At 38.5% G+C, this 14,298-nt stretch overlaps 2 protein-coding genes across 2 annotated transcripts in view; both read right to left on the bottom strand.

Moving 5' to 3' along the window:
• The window catches only part of LOC136027528 (zinc finger MYND domain-containing protein 11-like), a 447,024-nt gene that overhangs the window by 231,292 nt on the left and 201,434 nt on the right, over window positions 1–14,298 (bottom strand). The gene's annotated exons all lie outside the window — the stretch shown is intronic.
• Window positions 1–14,298, bottom strand: part of LOC136027530 (zinc metalloproteinase nas-7-like) — a 48,277-nt gene that overhangs the window by 18,491 nt on the left and 15,488 nt on the right. The window contains exons 3-4 of the mRNA XM_065704881.1: window positions 9,888–10,021; window positions 7,324–7,510 (exon numbers count right to left, since the gene is read on the bottom strand). Coding sequence (XP_065560953.1) covers window positions 7,324–7,510; window positions 9,888–10,021 — 321 coding nt within the window. The remainder of the gene's footprint in view (window positions 1–7,323; window positions 7,511–9,887; window positions 10,022–14,298) is intronic.

Below are 14,298 nucleotides of genomic sequence, written 5' to 3'. Positions count from 1 at the left end.
AGTCAAGACTAACGTCGTGCTTATAAAGCCATGGCGATGGTTTTCCCTCAATAAATTTTTGGTGGCGTCGATGATAGTATCATCTAGCCTGCATGTCTGGTTTTCTAAAATCTCTTCATGACTGCTTTATAATTGCAATGAATCAACCCCAACATCCAGGAATCATTGATTTTTGTGACGTTTCTATTCCATCTACTGGTGAGCTTGTCACTTCACTATCGTCATCATCTAGGGAATTTTCATTTATAATGTATATATCAAACAGTTCGTGGTAACCAACTATAAGTGAGGAGCAACCCGGGTTCAATAGTAACCGAAACTCTAAAAAACGGAAGTTTGGTACCAATAGATATGTACATCAAAAGAATTGGATTTTATCTTGATTTCAAATCTATAAGTTTCATCAAGTTTAGTTTTACCCATCAAAAGTTACGAGACTGAGAAAATTTGCCTTATTTCCGTAAAAAGGGGGAAACACCCCCTAAAAGAATCTTAATGATTCTTAATGAATATCATGGAATCTTAATGAAAATTAAATCATCAGATATAGCACATCAGAGAACCGTATCGCAGACGTTTCAAACCCCTGTCTGCGAAAATGTGGAATTTTGTATTTTTGGCCAGAAGGAGTGTACGGAGGCGTGCTTTTTGTTGTTTTTTTATTGTTTTTCCCAGGGTGGATCGTATTGACCCACTGTTCCTAGAATATCACAAGTTGGCTCATTCAAACGGAAATTAAAAGTTCTAGTGCCTTTTTAAGTGACCAGAAAATTGTAGGGCAATTAGGCCCACTCCCACGCTCATTTTTTTACAAAGTCACCGAATCAAAATATTGACTACATGTTGACAAATAACTATAGCTTTGAGGATGACTTAATCCCCCACAGTCCCCGGGGGAAGAGCTGCAAGTTATGATCTTTGCCCATTGTTTACATATAGTATTGGTTGTTAAGAGGTATACAGACGTTTTCGGGGGAATTTTTCTGATGGGGGTTCGGGGGAAAGGTGTTAATCAAAAAATCATCAGAAATTAAATAAAAAACAAGTGAAGCAAAAAGTGAAAAAACACGTTTTTTCAACTGAAAGTAAGGAGTAACATTAAAACTTAAAACGAACAGGAATTATTACGTTTATGAGGGGGTTTGTACCCTCATTAATACCTCGCTCTTTGACGCTAAAGTTTTTTTTAGTACTTTCAAAAGAGTGATTTATTCTAATTAAATGGCTTTTGTGATTCAAGGGCCATTCATAAAGAATCGGAAGAAAATTCAAATTTTAGCGTAAATAGCGAGGTATTGACGAGAAGGTGAACCCCCTCATATACGTAATAATTTCTGCTCGTTTAAAGTTTTAATGTTGTCCCTTACTTTCAGTTGAAAAAAATGATGTTGTTTTTTATTTAATTCTCCTTAAGAAGAGAACAACAAGCAGCAGCATGCTTTGCTATTTCCTTGTTATCCTTGCATTCAAGGTATCTAATAACAATGTTTGAAAGGCGGTTGTCTAGCCTCTCGTATTTCTCCTTTTTCTAGAGAGCTAGATAGCCAGCATCAGAACATCAACTTTTAAATTGGCTCCCCCTCCTCTCCATAAGTACAATTCAATCGATTAATGTCCATAAAATTGCTCTGAGTCCTTTGACTTTAGCCTGTGAATTCCCAACTCCTTATAAGAAAGTCAAGTCAGTCTAAGGACCAGCAGAAAAAGTCCTCAAGAACAGCTTTGGTCTCAAGCTTAGATTTTGCTATTTGGCGCTAAAGCATGTATGCCTTAGCTAAGAAAAATGGTAAAAAAGAAGTAGAGATAAAACAAATAAAAATAATAGTAAACGAAATAGAGATAAAAACGAGATTTAAGTTGAAACTCATTAAGGATGTACGATACCTAAAACATCGTTTTGCGATTCTCAGTGTCGGCTAACAGCCTCAAAGACAAAGGGCCCATTAGCAAATTTTCTCATCACTACAGGGAGCTTCTGAAGCAATTTGGGCATAAACTGATATGGGATCTTAGATGTGTCAATAGTTCGAAAATCTAACGAGGCTAGTTTAAAGCAAAGGAAACTTGCAATCTTTTGCTAATTGTTAAGCGAAACGCTGCCTAATCAAAGTGCGTACAGCATAAATAATGTGCATTCTGTGTTTGCAAAGACTTCAATCAAGGTATTTAGCACAAAAGAAAACTTAAAAAACTGTCAAATTATTCCTCAGTTTAACAAATAAATTTCTGCTCCCTTCCATCGAAAAAACAAAATTTACGCTTTCTAATGATGCGAGTTTCATTATATTGGAATATCTCAATTTTTGGCACAAAACCGGAGAAGTTAAATGATTTTCTTAAGATTTCTGGGAAAATAGGTGTCAACTTTTAGTTGTTTTTTTTTGTTTATTCTGATCTCTTATCTAAGCTATAAGAGTTATGGCAAGACTGCCCAGCTAATTCTGAATAGTTTGACCACACAAACTAAAAAGGCTTGTAATAGACGAGAATAGGGTGATTCGGGTGATTCCTTAAAGTATTGAACGACCTTAAAAGCACATTATTAGCAAACCCACAAGGGTTTTCAGAAACATGCCATCGATTCAATGGGGAAAATGGTTGGCATAGCAATGACAGTTTTTACAAGGATAAATAAAACAATAGCATTTTTTTACAGCAAGAAAATTAATGACAATTTATACGATGAAGTATAAAACGACGTTACTGTTTTCGATGGAAATAAAAATCAGTGACCGTTCGTCTGGTGGGAAACAAAACGATGTCAATTTTTCCAATGACGTGAAAAACAATAACAGTTTATCCAATGACAAAAGAAAACAATTACAGATTGTTGCTGGTAGAAAGAACCGACGACGCGTTGTCATACGACACTCTTGGTACTGACAGAATCTGTGGCAAAAAACAACGATGACCAAATTATGTTATGGCGAAATGCCGGGACGCTAAACAGACGCGTCTTTATTTGTGTTAGATTCAGAGTATTTGAACGCATGATTGGCGTAATTTAGAACTAACCTCGCCTGACCAACCCTAAGCAACACTTTAATGGTAATAGACTGTTTTGCAACAACTCAGAAGAAATTAAGATCAGAAACTTATTTCAAACACATGCAAAATAAACAAACCTATTACTTTGTGAAAACCCAAAGAAAAATTTGTGGAATCACGTGCAAGTGTTGCGCGAAGTGCAACATGCACAAACATTTTTGGAAGGTAGTACTTAATTTTTCAAAGTAGTATTTTTTGGCAGTCCTGATTAGTATCATTAATTCTTTTCGAGTGGCAAATAGTCATATTCGCAGGGCAAACTGATGGTGATTCTAGTGACACAGATGAATTTTACTTACAGTTACAGGAGCAAATAGACAGGGCACCAGGTAAAAATATGGTGTATTTACTAGGAGATTTTAATACCCAGGTTGGTATGAATAGGGATAGATGGCATTCTAGCCTAGGTAAATTTGGTGTAGGAGAGAAAATAATAATGGCTACAGACTTTTGCAGTTTTGTAGGCATAACAACCTAGTTATAATCAATACGGTGTTTGGTCATAAAATGGCCCATAAGTTGACATGGTATTCAAGTGATAGTAGGACAACAAACCTTATTGATTATGTCATTGTAAACCGAAAACTAGCAAGATCAATACAAGATACTAGGGTATATAAAAGTGCTGTTATTGATGTTAAAAGTAAAGATCACCATCTAGTAGTGTCTAAGGTTAATTCAAAGCTGAAATTTCGGAAGGATACCTCTCGGGAAGTTATGATGTTGGTAGACTCCAGGATAAAAATTTTAGAGAAACTTTCCAGGAACAGTTGAATACTAAACTTGAGAGTTTAAAATTTGACAATGTGGAAGATGGATGGAATAATTTTAGAAAAACAATTTGTGAAGTTGCTGATGGTGTCTTAGGGAAGAAAGTTAAAACTGCAGCTAGGAATACTAGTGAAAAGGCTTAATGTTTAATAGAGAGTAGAAGGGGTTTGCACGAGAATTATCTGAGTGATAGATAATATGAAAACAAAAGGAAGTTAAAGATAGGAATGGGGCCACAGTTGGTGACAAGGAAAGCGTTAAAGAGAGATGGATGGGACATTTTGAGAATGTGCTAAACCGAGACACAGTTGCAGGAAAAGATATAGATAAAAAAGAAAAATATTGTGATACCCTGGATGTGAAGTAAGATTTGTTTTGCGAGGAAGAATTAGCGACAGTACTAAAAGGATTAAAAAACAATAAGGCTCCAGCTGCTGATAGTGTAATAAATGAGTTTCATAAATATGGTGGCTCTGAGGTTATAAATAAGCTACTGAAGACTATGAATATGATTTTTGAAAAAGGGGAAGTACCCAATGATTTTAGGAAAACCTTAATTAAACCACTGTACAAGAAAGGTGACAAGAGTGAGTGTCGTAATTATCGAAACATTAGTCTGGTCTCCGGAGGCAGCAAATTGCTTAGTAATATGAGACTTTTTAGACTGAGAGATGCTGTAGACAAAGTTATAAGAGAAGAACAGTGCGGTCTTAGAAAAGGTAGAGGATGTGTCGACCAAGTTTTCACTCTTAGGTTAATAATTGAGAAGTGCCTTTGTTGTCAAACACCTTTGGTCCTCAGTTTTATAGATTACGAGCAAGCGTTCGATTCTGTTAATAGAAGACCTTTAGAAAAGGTCTTATCCTTATATGGTATACCAGACAAATACATTAAAGTGTCCTCAGTTTTATAGATTACGAGCAAGCGTTCGATTCTGTTGATAGAAGAGCTTTAGAAAAGGTCTTATCCTTATATGGTATATCAGACAAATACATTAAAGTGACTTGTGCTATGTATGAGAATAATACTGCTGCGGTTAAGGTTGGAAATGAGGTTAGCAGCTGGTTTTGTATTAGATCAGCAGTTAAGCAGGATTGTGTTCTATCCCCCTTTATATGGATCATTTTGATGGACTTTGTCTTAAGGAGCACAGGAAAGGCAATTGGAGACCACGGAATATAATGGGGGAGGAAAACTCTCCTGAACTTTGATTATGCTGATGATTTAGGCATATTAGATGAAAGTGTGAGCAAAATGAATGATTTTTTAGAGGTTTTCGCTAAAATAGGTATAAAAAATAAATGTTAAGAAGACTAAATCACTAGGGCTAGGAATAAGTGAAGCCGAAAAGGTGACGTTGGGTAACGAAAAGATTGATCAGGGGGCAGCTTCACTTGCCTTGGCAGTATTATTAGTAAAGACGGTGAGAGCAGTGAAGATGTTAAAGTAGAATATCCAAGGCTCAGAGTGTTTTTTTCACAGTTAAAAAAAGGCTTGAAGACTAAGAAGGTGAATCTTAAGACCAGGATTAGAATATTAGAAGCTATTGTGATGACAGTAGCCGAATATGGCTCTGAAGCGTGGACGCTCCGAAAGGCGGATGAGAATTTGCTAGATGTTTTCCAGAGAAATTGCCTACGGATTGTTCTGGGTACCCGGCTGACCGACCGTATTTCAAACAGTAGGTTGTACGAAAAATGTGGTTCAATCCCGGTTTCTCGGGCCATAATGAAAGAAAGGTTGAGATGGTTAGGTCACGTTCTGTGTATGAAGGATGACATATTGCCGAAGATTGTCATTTTGGGGCTAAATGGATCCTTCTGGGGCTAAATGGAAAGCAGGTCGTCCTCTTCTGGGGTGGTAGGATGTAATAAATAAATATTTAAAGGATATAGGAGCTTCTTGGGAGTGTGTAAAGAGGGAGGCCTTGAATAGATTGGGTTGCAGGAGGAGCGTGCGTAGCTGTGTTGGCCTCAGGCGGCTTGGTGCTGTGGTGAGCTATTAGTAGTAGTAGTAGTAGCATTCGACTCCGGAATACACGCTCCGCTATCGCATTTGGCACATAAACACGGTGTTGATCGGTTGGCTATTTTACCTTTTCGTAATATGTACAGAAAACCTTTTGTCCGAGTTAAATTGCAGTGGACCAATTAAGCGAAAAACAGTGCCAGTGAGGAAATGAATCCTGCAGGGTGATATTTATTCACCATCTTTGTTAAACGCTTCGTGGTAAAGAACCGTAAGTGAGGAGCAACTCTGCCCAATAGTAACCAAAACTTTCAGTAACGGAATTTTAATGACAAGACACATAAAAAGAATTAACTTTTTATCCCGATTCCAAATATATTAAAAATTTAAAGTCTAATTTAAAGTAGAATTTGCGCGATTATTGAAAAGTGGGGATACCCCCCCCCCCAAACACACACACACAAAAATCCAGGAATCTTAATACAAATTTAACTATCAGATTCAGCGTATCAGAGACCTGTACTGTAGAGGTTTCAAGCTAACATCTGCAAAAGAGTGGAACTATGCACTTTTTGTTAGAAAAAAAAAAATCAGGGATGTGTCCTTATTTGTTGTTTTTCCCCAAGAGTGATCGTATCAACCCAGTGAGCCTAAAGCATCGGGAGAGGGGCTCATTATCATGGAAATAAAAATTTCTAGTACCCTTTTTAAGCGACCAAGAAAATTGGAGGGCAACTAGGCCCCTCCCATGGCTCTTTTTTCCCAAAATCGTCTCTTTTCTTAGGGATTTCGTGTAAAAATAATGCTCCAGGAAGATCGGAAGAGAGCTCATTTGAAAGAAAACAAATAGTTTCAGTGACCTTTTTAAGTGATAAGAAAATTGGAGGGCAACTGCCCATAACATTTTTTCCCCAAAGTCATCCGATCAAAATTCTGCGATAACCGTTTTCTTTGACATAGTTGAAAGGTCCAGTTATTATGTCTCTTGGGATGACTCGAGCCCCCCCCCCCATTACATTTTAAGACCACACTGGCTATACATGGCGTATGAAACAAAGAAAAGAAAGGATATAATAAATGAAAAATAAAATCAAATAGGTGAGAAAAAACGAGGGTTTTATCAGCCAGTAGCAAACTATGAAAACGAAAACTAAGCAAATATTTTGACAAAGACCTCCGCTAAGTCGTCCTCAGTGCTAAAAAAAACAAAAAAAAAACACAAGATCTAACCTTTTGAAGTGAATTCTACAAGAAGAGAGAAGACACTTAATAAAATTGAAAAAAAAAGCAGTCAGAATTATTAAAATTCATTAATGTATTGATTGTATTGAAATTTTGTGGAATTTAGTCTTGGAGAAGGTAGGAAGTAGATGAAAAAAGAAAATTTTACATAGAAATCTGCAGACCCCCCCCCCTCCTAGATTCCTTAATAAAAATTCCTTAATAAAAACTTATAGGGGATACATTGCACTATATGTAGCAGGGCCTATAAAACAAATAGTTATGGATTCCAAGCTCAATTAATTTTTGATATACCTGAATCAATATTTTCCTCAAAAATTGTTACATAGTCGTCTCTATCCCATCGGGACTGCTCATGAAAGAAACCGATGGCGTGCATAAGCTCATGGATTGGAGTCCCAGTATATCGGACACAGCTTCCGCAGAATTCACATTCTGGGGTTTGAAGATTCACCACTTGTACATTCCCAATCCGACCAACCTGTGAAAGAAAATTCAAAATTTTGAAGCTAGACAAGAACTAATGAGAAATTTATAGGTTCAAAATCCTTAAGATTATCACTAAAAAGAAATAAAGCCAAACGGAACCTTCCTACATACATGGGCTGGATGCCCTAGTTGCAAAGTCGAGCGAGCAGGTGTGAAATGTAAAATGTAAATATGCCGACTTAAGCGCTAGTTCTCTCTTTGGATAGCATTTTACAATTCAGAAATCAGTTGTTCTAACCAAAGGGCTGCAGTAAAATACTTAGGAATCTCTTCTCTCAGCTGATATTTTAGAGAAAGAGAAAACAAAACAAATAATTAGTTGTTCAGTAAAATCACGTAAAATAATTTTCGCATACTGTTTTCAAAGTCCTGCATAAAACATTAATTTTTGTGTGTGTTTTGTCTTTGTGTCTCCTATGAAAACTTCTGGTGTTTCATCTGGTGTTTTATAAAACGAACACAAAACTTAAATTTGAAGACCCTCTCAAAGTAACAGTGAAAGGGTAATTGAATAAAAATAACATACAGAATGGCAATTCAATTTTTCAATTTATGCAGAGCATTTTTATAAGCCAATCGCTCCCCGGGTAAGATATTATCACATATTCTGTTAAATTGAAAAATATGTTTTGTTGATTTATTCAAAAATGATCAGAATAAACTAGTTCATTATAAATGGGGCTTAAATAGGTTTCTCCAGTGTACCTTTTAAGAGCTACCATCCGTGAATGGTAAAATGGTAATCAACTGCCTCCTTGAAAACTTGAATGAGACCTTTAACGAGCAATAATGGAGGTTTTGGTCAAATAAAATGAAAGGGTATACTTTGTCATAGACATGGTGGAATCAAAAGTTTCAGGCCTTTTGCGTAGTCCCATAGCTTTGTCAATCGAGAACCTGTGTTCCCACAACCTCTGCACCAACTGCTGGTGGGTTCTTCCGACATAGACACAACCACAAAACATAACTACCCAAAATAGGGCTGGTTATATCTTTGCTGCTATAAAAAAAAAACAACTCCGTATTTCATTAGTATTTTAAAGGTGATATTTACGTTATGTTTTTTCAGAATTCTTTGCAGTTTTCACTTAATTTGAAAAAATATGGGTCAAACATAGAAGATTTTCTTATCATCGACCAAGGGACGATAACTATTGGGGGCTGTGAAGCTGATGTATCCTTTTCTGCCTTTTCCCTCCTTTTTCTATGATGAATTTCAGTATCTCTATGGTATATACATTGAAAAACGAAATGTTCTTCAGATAATTCAGTTCTGGGACTATATAAGATTCTACCCATATTCTTATTACATGGGACATCGAAGATATAGCTACTCCTCTTTAGACGTAAGGATGGTTTGAAGAGTAATGCAAATACCTATTATTATGTGTAGGCTATCTATAGATCAAAAATTCAAGGGTGAGAGATTTATTGAAGATTAAGACGTCTAGAAAAGGCATTTTATGATTATCTTCTAGTTGTAAGATGAACTAAAGGCTAGAATCCAAAGCCTTGGGATAAGTCAAAAAAGTGTTAAGTGCTATCTCTCCATGATCCCACACAGAAATATCATCATCGACAAACCGCCCCCAATAACGCTGTTTCAGAAAAAAAGTATTCCAAGCGGAGGTTTCAATAGATTTCATCTAGATAGTGGACACAAAAGATGAAAGGCTCGTACCCATTTGAAGACCCATAATTTGGTATTGTACCAAAATATAAGAAAGGTTTATTGCAAAGGCGAACAAAATCGTGCTTGTTTTTTTTGTACTATCTTTAGATTCTTATCAATATTTTTTTCTTAATATTTTGCACTGAGGACGATCAAGCGGAGGTCTTGACCAAACTATTTTCATTTTAATATACTTTTTTACTGGCTTGTATTATCCTTGTTTCTCTCTTCTTTACGTTTTTTTCGTTTTACCAAAAAACAGAACAGAAGCAGGTCATCTGTTTTTGATTGACCTGTTCTGTTTCTGTTCTTTTTTATTCAAACCCTATTTATTTTTTTCTGTTTCTTCCGAAAAACCAAACAGTGCTCATGCTTAGTTAGGAAATTATTAGTCACGACTAATTTCCAACATTTGAGGCAATCATTATTTTATGTTTTGACAGAGATTAGGAGCCTAGTATTATTAAGAAAATAGACAAAAAATCTAGTTTTAAATGAACAGTACTGAAAAGTGTGAAAGTACTAAGAAGTCCCAAAAACCCTTTTTTTTGTTAGCTAAAACTTATTTTTGAAACAGCCACATAAGATGAACAAAAATTATCGTGTTCCTACCAAAGTGGAGAAAGCCTCTGCCAATAAGTATATTGGTTCGAGAAAATAAAAGTTACAGCTAAAGTATTTTTGAATCACAACTTACGTATGACCAGCATCCTGTCTGCTCACTTTGAATATCGATGTAATCCGTCTCATCGGTTCGAGGTACAAATTTAACGCATGTTTTGGTGTGGTATTCTTCAAATGATGCCTCAATTATGGCCATTTGTTCAGATGCTAAAAAATGTAAAATTTGTTGTATTACTGCTTCTATTTGATTAGCTTCACTATTAGTGGAGGAAAAATACGGTTTGACCTGGGAAAATTGCAACAGAATTTTTTTTTAGACCAAAATGTTCAGAAAAATCAGCTTAATCACACACAAAAACCCTCGAATCCCCCTTGCAAAACTACCCGAAAACCCCCCTTGAAGGGGGGAAAATCGGAATTTCTATTTGCACCCCGGCCGAGGGCGGAGAATCAGGAGATCGGCACCTGCGCTACGCGAACCCTAATCGGTTTGCATGCGAAAGTTTGCTTGTTTGCATTTGAACGTATTTTTGAGTTTAAGTAGTCGTTTTCTATCAAATCAAGCATGACGAACCCGAATCCGGTGTCAGAATTTTTCGTATCCCAGTATCAATTTTCACCTTCACGGAACGGGGGTGGGTAAAGTACGCAGGTCATTATTTGCCTGATTCCTGCGGCTAAATGATCATTTTATATCAAATAAAGTACCGTATTGCCAGATATGAGGTCAAAAAGCAGGGTTTTTTAACTATTTGCCTCATTTTCACCTCTAAGGGGCCTGTAATATGAGGGGTTGCTAAATATAACATCTTGAAAAACTACTTCTTTAATCGAGATCAAAACTTCAGATCAATCAGTTATAAAAAGGAACGTTTAGAATTCAGGTAAATTAATCACAAGAACATTTTGATTTTAAAGCACAACCTAAAACTAATTCTTTTTCCTGCTCGTCTTCGTTATCATCCTCATCCTGTCTTGCTGTAACGTTAGCATATAACGCCCCTTTACACTCCCCGCGGGCATAGCTGCAGGGCAAACCGTTCCGACAGCAGCTGCATCTGAGTGACTAGCACCCGCTTGTGCACTGGCACCGCACCATCTTCAGCAGGTCCTCCGGTGCTGGTGAAGAATCCGAAGATACATATTATGTGACGAAGAGAGGCACCAACCCCACTCTTCGGGCTTTTGCGAATTGGACGTGTCTTGTCACTTCATTATTTGCAAATAGCACCTGTAAAAGTGGTACTTTGCGGCAGCCAAAGTCGGCGGAAGCCGCTCTGCCTGAACGAAAGCAATTGCACTTACAACCCGCATTGTAAATGCTCACACCCGAACATCCTTTGGGGTCTTCTCGTTGCTTTTCTCTTTGTAGATGCAGAGCAAAGCTTTCTCTCCAGCTTCGGCCATCTCCTGGTGGTTGGATCCTGGTGTCATGAAGGTCTTGCAAGCATCTTTAAAAATCCCATCTTTAAGTGACAAGAAACCACTGCTGGTTTCCCTACGCCATGAAGTCTAGATGTTGTATCGCAGCCAGACATTGCGTGGCAAACGAGTAGATTTTCTGCTGCTTCGGTTCCTAGTTTGTTCTTGATCCTTTTTATGTCATACACTCGTCGGTTATTTCCATGTGTGTCTCTCTGCATAAAGATATCGCATGCATCAAGCTTGGCATGGTACAGCAGAAGGACTAATAGGTCGGTATCATTCCCAATCAAAGTGGTCGACGAAGTTTCAGCGCAACGGACTGCAGTTTGTACAACTAAGACATCGGCATCATCCTGAGCGAGTAGAACTTTGCATCCTGAGTTCGCCAGCCTCTCAGCAAGTAGGATGATGAAGCGTTGTTTGTTTTTGTGATTTCTCAGAAATTCTCCCTTACTTTTGACAATCTTCATGTAAGGAGAGAATTGAATCGTTGGACACGGCAAGCCTTTGGTTCTCATCAGTTGTGTGCAGTTTTTCGTCATAGATGTATCAGTGTAAGAGTAAAAAACTACCGCTACCTGGCCGAAATGTCTTGTAACACAATCTACGTAAAATCCTGCCACCTCAGAGTATGAGGATCTGGCAGTCCACGGGATTTTGTGGACTAGCCAGCCACCGACCAAGACTCTCTTGGAGGTTGGCGATGTCACTGAACCATCGAGCCCCTCAATTTTCATCAGTGCGTTTGTTAGAGAGGCTTTGTCGGCTGTCCTCATCACCTCGAACGAACTAAAGAGCGATGGTGGAGAACTACAGAGCTCGAACGACAGAACCTCGTTCAAGTCAGAACCACTGGTGCTAGCCACTGCGGCTAGATGTTGGAAGATTAGAACTGGGTCAACCATTACCCTCTCACTATCTATCACCACAGATGACCTCTTAGCTTTAGTTACAGCTTTCTCCTTTCTCCTGAAAACATATTTGTCAATGTCTTTTGCTTCCATATCCTTCAGAATGGTTTCTCCCACAGATTTGGCATCGTCTGCGTTTACAGATGATAAGGTGCGGACACCAGTAACCACGCTCAATAGCTCTGAATCTTGCCTGAAGGGCTCTAGGGGCTCAATGTATCGAACTATCTTTTCGATGTCCGCCAGATCTCTAGCTCTCTTCGAAGATATCGCTTCTGCGTGATTTTCAACTGTCAACTCCACGAGGCCAGTCAGGTTCTTTATGCGTTCGTTAACGAGAACCAAAGTAGGCATAGCAGATGTCCAAATTGTCCGCTGCAATTCATTCATGCCTCTACCTCTTGTCAGAACGCCACTCGTTTTCATACTTCTCATTAACGTCTGTTCGATCACCAAATCAGGAGAAAGTGCCGCCCAGTAGTTGTCAGTTCTTCGGATGAACAGGTACTCCTGTAACGTTCTGTACTGCTCTGGGTTGTCTTTCCTCAACTGAAACATGGACTGCACGAACATCTAAGTAGACTTCGTGTAAATATTGTGTCCGGAAGCAGCAAAGTAAGGAAGCATTTCCAACAACGACTGTAGATAAAGCTCAAGATTGCCATCTCATTCAGCTCTCAGGTTCTTTCTCAGGATTCCAAGTAGGTTCAGACACTGAAACTAAAGACGGAAACAGTCTTTCAGGTTCTGGACTCAGATAATCGTTGAACTATCGAACTATTGAACTTTGAACTATCTCATAGATAAGCTCTGCTGCTTCCAACACCTGCGCTTCATCGATGTTATCTCCTTCAAGGAGAGACTCGTACGTCTGTTTTGCCTTTTCAAGGGGTTCTGGTAGCATGTCATTGCCATCAAACGCTCTGCTATCCAGTTCTGATGATAAAAGGTTCGCATAAAGGGCTACCTCCAACAAACCATGGCCTCGCACAGCACGAGAGACAGCTCTGCCTTGTAACATACTACGCACTGTGTTAGGTGCGTATGCTTGACTTAGGATTCCCAAAAGTCCCGAGTCAGCCATAAGGAAGCCAATTGCTCCTAGGAAACTCATGCGTGTGTGAAATCCACCTAGGACAACAATAGCATTTCTTAAAGCACTTGTGGCAGGCTCTGCATTGACGATACACTTCGGCTTCCAGTAAAGCGGTTGGTCAAAGGTAATGACTAGAGTTTTTCCAGTTTGACTAACGCGCTCGTTAGCATGCATAAGTGTAGAATAAACACAGGGATATCGCTTGGGCTGTGGTAAATCATTGGCAAAAATCGAATATTCGACTTTTCCGGATGAGATAGCTTTTGGTGTATTGACCACATAAAGGCCGACCAGCTCATGCATGAGCTTTTGAAAAAACCAGAGATGCGCCAGATTGTTTCACCTTTCCATTCATTGTCAAGAGTGCCACCACTGTTTGTCAAGCAAACAAAAGTCCTTGGTTGCGACTTGGCAGATTTTTGGTAGGTGTAGAACGGCACGGTGCCGATTGACTTCATCTCATCTCCACTTACTTCTTTTCTTGGCACTGAAAGCTCCGTTGCCGGCAACTCAGGTGTAGACACTTCAATAAGTCCCATTCCATGAAAGATATTCAGGCCGTCCAAAGTAGCAATATCATGATCGACGTTGTCTCCTACATACTGAACAAAAATGTGCTTTCTCTTCGGACTCTTCCAACAGCGTTTGATTTACTGCTGCACATCTCTCAATTTTTTTTACCTCTGAGTACGAAGAGCAGAAGCCAAGATTGTGCAGTATGTCAATTAAAAATTGGGATGAGAAATGGTGATGCAGCTGCGAAGCAAGTCCTATTTGTACAGGAGACATTAAACCACGTGGTCTGCATGCCTGCATTATAGCCTGTCCGATAGAAGATATTAGACGAGGCGTGTCAACCCCTACGATGAAAGCAGTAGACAAAGAGATGGGCCAATCCAATGAGTCCCCTCCGAAGTTTATACGATCACCTTTTCTATATAAACCTTATATGCCCCAGGGTATAACTTACAACCCTTACTTTAAGGGTTGTGGGAGGGGGGGGGTCCATTGTCAGAAACAAATTTCTTGACCATTCAACTACGTTGAACAAA

Source organism: Artemia franciscana, chromosome 5 (genome assembly GCF_032884065.1).
Source record: "Artemia franciscana chromosome 5, ASM3288406v1, whole genome shotgun sequence".
NCBI classification, from domain to species: domain Eukaryota; kingdom Metazoa; phylum Arthropoda; class Branchiopoda; order Anostraca; family Artemiidae; genus Artemia; species Artemia franciscana.
Note: the sequence above shows the minus strand (reverse complement) of the source record. Positions and strands in the feature narration are given on the sequence as shown.